Raw genomic sequence first — 10,382 nt, 5'->3', positions numbered from 1 at the left:
CCCACCCCCAGCCCCAGCTCCATCCCCATCCCCACCCCCAGCCCCACACCCCAGCCCCACCCCCAGCTCCATCCCCAGCCCCACCCCCAGCTCCATCCCCAGCCCCACCCCCAGCTCCATCCCCAGCCCCACCCCCAGCTCCATCCCCAGCCCCACCCCCAGCTCCATCCCCATCCCCAGCCCCACCCCCAGCTCCATCCCCAGCCCCAGCCCCACCCCCCAGCTCCATCCCCATCCCCAGCCCCAGCCCCACCCCCAGCTCCATCCCCAGCCCCACCCCCAGCTCCAACCCCAGCCCCACCCCCAGCTCCATCCCCAGCTCCATTCCCAGCCCCACCCCCAGCTCCATCCCCAGCCCCACCCCCAGCTCCATCCCCAGCCCCACCCCCAGCTCCATCCCCAGCCCCACCCCCAGCTCCATCCCCAGCCCCACCCCCAGCCCCAGCCCCACCCCCAGCTCCAGCCCCAGCCCCACCCCCAGCCCCAGCCCCACCCCCAGCTCCATCCCCAGCCCCACCCCCAGCTCCCTCTGGTTACCTAGTGTCGCTATTTGCTTTAGCTTCTCTTCCACCTCGAATATCTCCCTCCCTCCCTCTCTCTGTCTCCCCCTCCCTCCCTCCCCCCCTCTCCCACTCACTCACTGCATCGCAATTGCAAAACGCTTGTGTTGCATTTGTTGGTCAAACGGAGTGAGCAGTGCTGTGAGTGAGTGATGTCTGTGCTCTGTCATTGAGCCTTCAGCTGAGGGTCGGCTCTCTCTCTCTCTCTCTCTCCCATCTTTTCTGCACACATTTTTTTTCCCTTTTTTTTGCTATTGCATTGCAACATTAGAACAGGAGGACGAGGAGAGGAGAGGGACTGAGGGAGTATTCCTTTCCCAAACCTGCGATGCATCGGATATAAACACTCGCCTCCGGCAGCGATGGGGAAGGATCAGGAGTTGCTGCAGGCGGTCAAGACCGAAGATGTAGCGGTAGTGCAGAAGCTCCTTCAAAGGCCGAAGCCGAGCAAAGCGAGTGAGTGCCGCACCGTCACTCCGCCGTCTGTGGGTCTGTCTGTCTGTCTGTGTGTCTGTGTGGAGCTCAGCGGCTGCACACCGAGACAGGGATTCATTTCATCAATCGCAGAGCAGCGCAACACCCCCCCCCCAGCCCCCCAGCCCCCAGCCCTGCCCCCCCCGCCCCAGCCCCCCCCACCCCAGCTCCCCCCCCCACCCCAGCCCCCCCCCCAGCCCAGCCCCCCCCAGCCCCCCCCCCCCAGCCCTGCCCCCCCGCCCCAGCCCCCCCCACCCCAGCTCCCCCCCCCACCCCAGCCCCCCCCCCAGCCCAGCCCCCCCCCAGCCCCCACCCCCCACCCTGCCCCCCCCGCCCCCCCCCCCCCCCAGCCCCCCCCCCCCCAGCCCCCCCCCCCCCCCCCCCCAGCCCCCCAGCCCCCCAGCCCTGCCCCCCCCGCCCCAGCCCCCCCCACCCCAGCCCCCCCCCCCCACCCCCAGCCCCCCCCCCCGCCCAGCCCCCCCCCAGCCCCCAGCCCCCCAGCCCTGCCCCCCCCCGCCCCAGCCCCCCCCCACCCAGCCCCCCCCCCCACCCAGCCCCCCCCCCACCCCAGCCCCCCCACCCCACCCCCCAGCCCCCCCCCCCCCCACCCCCCCCCACCCCAGCCCCCCCCCCCCCCCCCCCCACCCCAGCCCCCCCCCAGCCCCCCAGCCCCCCCCCCCCCCAGCCCCCCCCCCCACCCCCCCCCACCCCAGCCCCCCCCACCCCAGCCCCCCCCCACCCCAGCCCCCCCCCCCCCCCCGCCCCCCCCCCCCCCAGCCCCCCCACCCCCCCCCCCCCCCACCCCAGCCCCCCCCCAGCCCCCAGCCCCCCCCCCCCGCCCCAGCCCCCCCCACCCAGCCCCCCCCCCCCCAGCCCCCCCCCCCCCAGCCCCCCCCAGCCCCCCCCCCCAGCCCCCCCCCCCCCCCAGCCCCCCCCACCCCCCCCCCCCCACCCCAGCCCCCCCCCCACCCCAGCCCCCCCCCCAGCCCCCAGCCCCCAGCCCGCCCCCCCCCCCAGCCCCCCCCCCAGCCCCCCCCACCCCAGCCCCCCCCCCACCCCAGCCCCCCCCCAGCCCCCAGCCCCCCCAGCCCTGCCCCCCCCCCCAGCCCCCCCCCCAGCCCCCCCCCCAGCCCCCCCCCCCCCACCCCCCCCCAGCCCCCCCCCCCAGCCCCCCCCAGCCCCCCCCCCCCCCCCAGCCCCCCCCCAGCCCCCCCCCCCCCCCCAGCCCCCCCCAGCCCCCCCCCCCCCCCCCCAGCCCCCCCCCCAGCCCCCCCCCAGCCCCCAGCCCCCAGCCCTGCCCCCCCAGCCCCCCCCCAGCCCCCAGCCCCCCAGCCTGCCCCCCCAGCCCCAGCCCCCCCCCCACCCAACCCCCCCCAGCCCCCCCCAGCCCCCCCAGCCCCCCCCCCCAGCCCCCCAGCCCCCCCCCCCCACCCAGCCCCCCCCCAGCCGCCCCCCAGCCCCCCAGCCCTGCCCCCCAGCCCCCAGCCCCCAGCCCCCCAGCCCTGCCCCCCCAGCCCCCCAGCCCTGCCCCCCAGCCCCAAGCCCCCAGCCCCCAGCCCCCCCCAGCCCCCCAGCCCCCCCCCCAGCCCTGCTCAAACACTGGTCATTCAGTAGTCTGTGTGTGTGCTTTAGGGTGGGGGGGGAGTGGGTGCTGATGATAGCAGAGCTGTATATGTGTGTCCCCCACACATGGCAAATGATCCACTATCTGTGATAAGGGTCTCCCCCCAGTGAGAGCGGGGATGGGAGTGTGGGGTCAGCCCCCCTGTCTGTGTACCCTCGGCCCAGTCCAGCCCGGCTCGGGTACACGGGCAAAGGTACACAGCGCATCGCAGCTGTGCAAATGGTCGGGTTTGGAAGGGTTTGTCCAGCAGCCTGTGTGCTGGGGGCGAGTGTATTTTCGGCGACACACACACTGCCTTCGTTCTAATGTTAGTTGCTCTCTACACTAACCCATTCTACATTGGCTAGAAATGAGAAAAGGGGGGGGAGAGGAGGGGGAGAGGGAGGGGAGGGAGGGGAGAGGGAGGGGAGAGAGGGGGGGAGGGGGGGGGGAGAGGGGGGAGGGAGGGGAGAGGGAGGGGGAGAGAGGGGGGGAGGGGGGGGGGAGAGGAGGGGGGGGAGAGGGAGAGAGGGGGGGAGGGGGGGGGGGGAGAGGAGGGGGGGGAGGGGGGAAGGAGAGAGGTGGGGAGAGAGGGGGGAGAGGGGGGGGGGGAGAGGGGGAGAGAGGGAGGGAGAGGGGGGGAGGGGGGGGGAGAGGAGGGGGAGAGGTGGGGAGGGGGGGGGAGGGGGGGGGGGAGAGGGGGAGAGGGAGGGGAGGGAGGGGAGAGGGGGAGATGGGCTCTGTGAGACTGGAATACCTGCGGTGAATGTTAAGCATTGAAACTAAAAGCAGAATTTGTTGCTGAGATTTACCAAATCATGTTTTTCTCTTAAAATTGTACTGAACATAAACAGGAGTAATTCAGAGGAGAAGTGCAGTGTTGAGTGGGGGCACTGATTTTGTAGCGTGTTGTTAACCTGTAATATACTACTGTACTGTGAAGAACATGACCATTTGCAAAATCGACAGCAATCAATTAGCCGGAAGTCAATGAAATGGAGCTTATTGTTTTCTGATGGGGAAGGGGGGAGGGGGGGGGAGGGCGGGGGGGATTAGCAGTGAATTCCAGCAAACCTTGAGGAGTAACAGAGGAAAGTGATGCAGGAGTGATCGCATCCTCGCTCTGACAGCCCATCGGTCTGGGTTGGATACAACACTGATTCGGTGAGGTTTGACTGCGGTGATGATTCGAGGATGTTTTTTCTCTGGAGGTTAGGGATTCAATGTGATAAAGTCAGTCCACACAGGTAGGTGTTGTGTTGACAGAGGTGCGCAGCCTCTCAGTACCCGTTTCTACACCCTGGTCATGGATATTGCTATTTGGATTTAACCCGTGACCCATAAGTACACATTTCTCAGGCACCATTGCAAGGTGATTGGTGCTCCAGATCTGAGGGTTGGGAACAAACAAGACACTACTGTGTGCAATTGGCTGCCATGTTTCACCCACAAAATACACAGTCACTCTACTTTGCAGTATATCTGTGAACTGCTTTGAGATTTCTCAACGACGTGAAAAAGCACTGTGTCAAACAATGAAAGTGTGTTCAAATCAGCCACAGCCAAAGAACACATTCCTCGTTACCATTTATATTTAGAGGGATGAAATACAGTTTAGGCTATGAGGGGGTCACCAGAATCTGCCTCTAAAATTTTAATGTTTTTTCCACTTTTACTGTATTTTATTGCACAGAATACATAGCTTGTGTACAGGGCTGAGAATCCATTTGGATCCTTTCCTTTTTAATTGTTTTTGTTAGAATATAGTGTATCTCGATTGCACCACCTGCTAATCGATTGGGAGCGTGAGTTATTACAACTTGCATTTATTTAGTGCCCTTCATTTGGTAAAGTACACAAAAAAACTAAATTAAGTGCTCTGGGATGTTACCCTGCATGAGGGATGCAAGTTGTTATATACTGTATTGACAACTCTCTCTCCGCGGGAGGTGATCAGTGCAGTAATAGGAGAACTTTCAGCAGAATATAACTCCACAATTCATATGGCTATTTCACCACATGAAGTTTATCCTTTGTTTAGAATGGCTTTATGACACTCCAATGCAGTGCTGACTGTCCGAAACTCTGACTGTCCAGCTCCTTGGGACGTCCTCCCGACGTGAAAGGCGCTACACAAATGTAATTTTGTTGTTGTGCTGGGGTGTGCCACATTGTCAGATGTGCCATCTTTCAGATGAGATGTTCAATCAAAGTCCCATCTGCCTGTTCAGGTGGATGTTAAAGATCCCATGCCACTATTCAAAAAGAGAAGGGAGATTCTCCCGGTGTCCTGGCCAACCATCCCCAAATAAAATTCGTAATTCACATTATGGCTGTTTCTGTGGCCAAATTGGCCGCATTTGCTCACAAAATACAGCACTTTATAGTAAATACTGTGAAGTGCTTTGAAGACCTTCCTGACATGAAAGGTTCTGTATCAAATGCAAGTATTATTTATTATTATTTTTAGACCCAATGAGAGAAGAAAAGCACAAGACATCTTTTGGTTTTCTGCTTTTTTTAAAAAAAATAAGCACTCAGGATTTTATTTTCATTTGGTACGATAAATATTTGAATTGTGCGATATACCCTTTGCTGCTGATTTTTTCCTACTGAGAAAATATTGTTGATTCCTGTTGTACAGTATATCCACTCGAAAAAATAGTAACTATATTTCAGGAAATTCAGCAGTGTTTTGCTGAATTTCTCTCTCTTCATCTTCTGCCACTACCTCTCCCCCAACTCTACAGTACAGTAAAACTTGCATAAGTCTATCTGTGTATTGTATAATTGCCTAAGTCGTACATATGCCGAAGTCCCATTCAAAAGTTTATATTCTAACAAGTTTGACATAACTCATACTTTGCACAAGTCATATTAAATATATGATCCCAACTGATGTATATTGCTGCCGGTGTCATTACACTATTTGTAAGTTCAGAGACAATGTGACTCTTGATGAGTGTTCTGCAATATATTGCGGCAGGAACTATTGAACCACTGGAAATGATTAGTGTTATTTTGCAGAAGGGGTTACAAAGACAGAGATGTCTGTGTATTCCAATAGATAGTGGATTTCTTAACTCCAGTACAGAAGGATGGGAGCTCTGGTCATTGGTATTGACACTGCCAATCTCTCTAACTCGTCTGTAGCAGAATCTTGGCAGGATTCTCTTGGACTGGTTGAGCCACTGAGTTCTGTGTTAAGCCCGAGAAGGAAAGTCTAATTTAGTCTTTTTTTGGTAAGCCGGGTGTCTGTCACATGCAGAAACCTATCATCATGCTTAACCCCATTCTCCATCCAAATTAAGAATTCAATGCATCCAACGTACACATGGAAATCCCAGAGATAGATTGTTGGAATGGAATGTGCACTCTCTCCCTAGAGGGACACATCCTGCTTAGCTAATTCCAGAAAGTATTAGTTGGAGACTCCAGAGTGTGTGTTGGGAGAAAGCTGGGTAGGGGAGAAGGTATCCGAAAGCACAGTCAAAGAGAAAGTCTTAAAGAGATAAGTCTGAGTGACAAACAATTCGTTGAATTATACTTGCGTCTCTTTCTGTGTGTGTCTCTTTTTCTCTCTCTCTGTGGGCAAGCACATCACATCCACTTTGCTCCTCCCTTGAGACGAGGAGCTCGTCCAGCAGGGCAGGGCAACCCCTCTCAACATGTGCGGTAACCATTGTGTGGCACTACCTTAGCACATGGAGGCTCGATGGCACCCACCTCTTTACAACAAAAAAGGTTTTGAAATAAAATCAAGTTGAAATACTCGTGGAGTCCTGTAGCTCAGTGGTTAGAGCACTCGCTTTGCAAGTGAGAGACCTGAGTTCAATTCCAGGCAGAGGGCGAAACCTTGGGCAAGTTTCCTTACTCCACACAGAGCCTAATAATAATCCCTCCAAAACAAAACAATAATAAATTGGTCATTTTCAATCTACGACTGTTTGTGGGACATTGCTGTGCGCAATTGGCTGCCGCGTTCGCCCACAAATATACAGTCAATTCACTTTACAGTGTGTTCTGTGAAGCGCTTTGGGACGTCCTCCCGACATGAAAAGCGCTATGTCAAATGCAAGGATTATTATTATTATTGATTTTTTTATAATAATAATAATCCTTGCATTTGATATACAACCGTATCGCATCGTTGAGATGTCTCAAAGCACTTCACAGAATATACTGTGAAGTGAATTGACTATAGTTTGTGGGAAAAATAGTAGGATTTATGGATTAAAAGGCGCAGTACTGAGTGATTTCAGTGCAGAAAGATGAAAATGAAGAAACCCTTTGGTGAGATTCATATTATGTTAATACTGTACTGTGGCACCTCGGGGGTGCTCTGTTTGAAATTGAAGCTATACAGTTGTTAAGAAATTTGTCATTATTTAGTGCGTTTTTAAGTCCAGATACAGCTGTACTTTTACAAAAGACTTGGAATTTGAAGCTTCACTTTGCTGCTCATGTTTTTGAAAATTTACACTGTTATTTAGTTTCATGTAGCAAATGCAGCATTGTGAAAGTGTGGGGTCCATCAACATGGCATCTGGATAATGATTTGAGACACCGGATTCGCTCTGAGCATTTTGGCAATGTTGCATTTGTATAATTTCCCTGTAAAATTTAGTTGGTTTTCAAATGTATAATATCTTCAGTAGAGGCTTCACCAGAAAAGCATTATATAAACACAACCATTCTTAACATGTGGCACACTGAGCTATTAAATATGATTTAGATAAATGGATATGGTTTCAGACAATTGCAATAATGTGCTTAAAAATTGTGTTTGCAGCAATAATTGGAGAAATTGGGAAAAATGGAGCAAACTGCTGGTTTGCCAATCAGTAACACGATGTGCGGCAGGAACTCAGGCTGGTCATTGGGAAAGCCGAGGAGAACGTTGGAAGAGACTTTCATCTGGAAAGTTATAAAGCATTGGAATACTTTGCCAAACCATTTCAAAGGGAATTGGATAAATATTTTATGACTGAAAATGTGAAAACAACAACTTGCATTTATATAGGACCCCTCATACAAGTTAGTGTCCCAGAGCGCTTAACGGGTGAGTGGTGGGGATGGGGAAATAAGACAGGGATTAGGGAAATCGGTTCTCACAGAGAAGCTGGCACCAGAGGAGGTCCAATGGACTGAATGGGCTCCCGCTATGCTGTGTTACCTGACAATTCTGTTTCATCACAATTTTAATTTCATTTCTGGAGAGCTGATCAGAGAATTGAATTGATTGATTCATCAGAAGTGATTTATCTGAAGACAAAAAAACAATGTACAGGATAAGGTGATGAAATGAACAAATTATCACTCTCTTCCCTCTTTCTCCTCCCACCACCCCTGCCCTTAGTTTTGTGGACCTTTTAGAAGTCAGGCTTAGCTGCTAAAAGTGCATGACATGTCTGGACAAACATCAGTAGTTTGTGTCAGTGAGTAGCGGGCTTTATTACTGTTGTGAGAGTAAATTGGTGTAAATTCATTTCTTGGTGACAGAAATGAATGCTCTTGCCTCCAGACGTTGACAGCTAACTGCAGCCAACTTGCGTTCTTGCAAGAGCATCTAACAAGGCTTGCAATTATTGCTAACCAGATTTAGACTCTGTGTAAACAGATGCAAAGTAATTTTAAGTGGGGGGGGCATTGCATTTGTTACAGTGGACAGCACAAGGGAGCTTCTAATAGTAATGGGAACTGCTCACATCCTGTCAGATCCGTAGCAATCTTTTGTGTGTGTGTGTGTGTGTGTGTGAGAGAGTAACTGAAAAAATGTTTAAGGGCTTGAGCGTTTCCCATAAAAATTTACAAATAAACAACAACAAATTACATTTCTTTAGCGCCTTTCACATAGGGAGCATTCCCCAATAACAAGTGCACGATTGAAATTGAAGAACATAAATCATTTATAAGGTTTAATTTTGTATCAGCGACACACAAGCTGGATTCAGTGGCAGTTCATAAGGTGTTGGTGTTTTCTGATGCACAAATTTTCACTCTGCCGGACATGAGGTTGGCTGTTCATTATAGTGTCTCTATGCTGCTCATCAATAGAGCTTATGATGGCCAGTAAATGAACAACGCCAGCGTTCAAGAGCTTGTGTTTTGACTGGGTTAATAACTAAATCGCAGAACATCGGCAGTCATAAATAGTCTGTCTCAATGAAATCACTGCAAATGACATGGGGTGTGGGGGGAATGGAAAATGATTCACAGCCTTTGCATTTAGAACACCTCAAATTACATGTTGATTTTCTCCACTCGAAGGCTGCAGTGCAGATCAGTGCCCCCTTTATTCGCCGATGGGCTCCCTGCTTCACTGCATTCCAGTGTTGCTGAGCATAATGCAGCGGAGTGTAGCATTCATGTGGACCAGTCCACGTGAGCAGATATTTAACACTCGAAGCCTGCAGTGCTTCAGAGAAATATATTATTTATTTATGTGGCCTCGGAATACCTTTTTATATGTTTCAAACATTAATGTGGTGACGTTTTGCCACCCAACCTGCTGTTTGTTGTACTGGGTGATTGTGATTTATGCTTGTGGTACTACAACAACCATTTATATTTACACGCAGTAATATTTCTGAGTGCTTAATAATAATTATTCTATCATAATAATGCTTATGTTTGGTGCATCACGTTGTAACATCGTAGAGATATCCCAAAGCGATTCACAGGATTTTATTGTGAAAAGTAGTGACAGTGAATTTGCAGCCAATTTGCACACAGCAATATTCCTGCAAATACCCGTGAAGTGAATTTTATTGTGAGATTGTTGGTCAGTACTTCGGGAGAAATTCCCTTCTTTTTTTGAATAGTGCCATGTGATCTTTAACGTTCACCTAAACAGGCAGATGTGACCTCGGTTTAAACATTCAACCAAGAACGGCACCTCCAATAATGGATTGCACCCACATGTACTGCACTGGAATGTCAACCCTATATATTTCAAGTCCTCATGTGGTACTTGAACCCCGAATATTCTGACTTTGAGGTCAGAGTGCTGTCAACTGAGCCATCCTGACATCCTCAATTCTCTCTGTTTTGTGAAATTTTTTGAAAACCATTTCTTTCCCATTACCTGCAGGTGATTCTGTTAGCATTGATGAAGTTCCACTCTGCACTGATTCAGTTTAGTGTGTGTTCATTTCCAAAATGCTTAACAAGTGTTCTGGTTTACATTATTAAAGACAGCGGTGCACACAGACCGTTGTCTGACTAAATTTATTGAAGCTGAAGGGATTAATCATCAGTAATGTGTCTTAGAGTATGCTGTAAGAGAATGTCTCCTTTTTATTAATGCCTGAGAGATTTTCTTCCCAAGCATGGTTGTAGCAGGAAATTCTCTGACGTGTGTGTGTGTGTGTTATTTCTCTTGTTTAAATTCCTCTGGGATTGTGCACCAGTTCCAACTGAGAGGTCAAGGGGGCATTGTGGCTGACAGCATCAGACCACTCCATAAGCACCTGCTAGAGGTATAGAAGATCAATTGTCCAGATGACTCCTGTGGGGCACTGTTTTGCCTCCTAATTAGGACAACCAAGATCAGAAAGTCGGGCGTTCGATGGCCTCACCAGATTAGAACTCTGTCATACATCATGTTAACACATCCACAGGATGCCCTGTGCTGTCTGAGTCCCTCCTATCTAATAATGCGAAGATAATCAGCTACATACCCAACGTTTTGACCCATTTTACTGATTGGACCCAAACTAGTCCCCACAGAAATATATGTGACA

The 10,382-nt window shown here is 52.1% G+C and overlaps 1 protein-coding gene across 1 annotated transcript in view; it reads left to right on the top strand.

Annotated features, from left to right (window-relative positions):
• The first annotated feature begins 700 nt into the window (after nucleotides 1-700).
• The window catches only part of caskin1 (CASK interacting protein 1), a 292,667-nt gene continuing 282,985 nt past the window's right edge, over nucleotides 701-10,382 (top strand). Inside the window, exon 1 of the mRNA XM_042341142.1 lies at nucleotides 701-1,016. Coding sequence (XP_042197076.1) covers nucleotides 923-1,016 — 94 coding nt within the window. The 5' untranslated portion in view covers nucleotides 701-922. The remainder of the gene's footprint in view (nucleotides 1,017-10,382) is intronic.

Source organism: Callorhinchus milii, unplaced genomic scaffold (genome assembly GCF_018977255.1).
Source record: "Callorhinchus milii isolate IMCB2004 unplaced genomic scaffold, IMCB_Cmil_1.0 Scaffold16, whole genome shotgun sequence".
Taxonomy (NCBI): domain Eukaryota; kingdom Metazoa; phylum Chordata; class Chondrichthyes; order Chimaeriformes; family Callorhinchidae; genus Callorhinchus; species Callorhinchus milii.
Note: the sequence above shows the minus strand (reverse complement) of the source record. Positions and strands in the feature narration are given on the sequence as shown.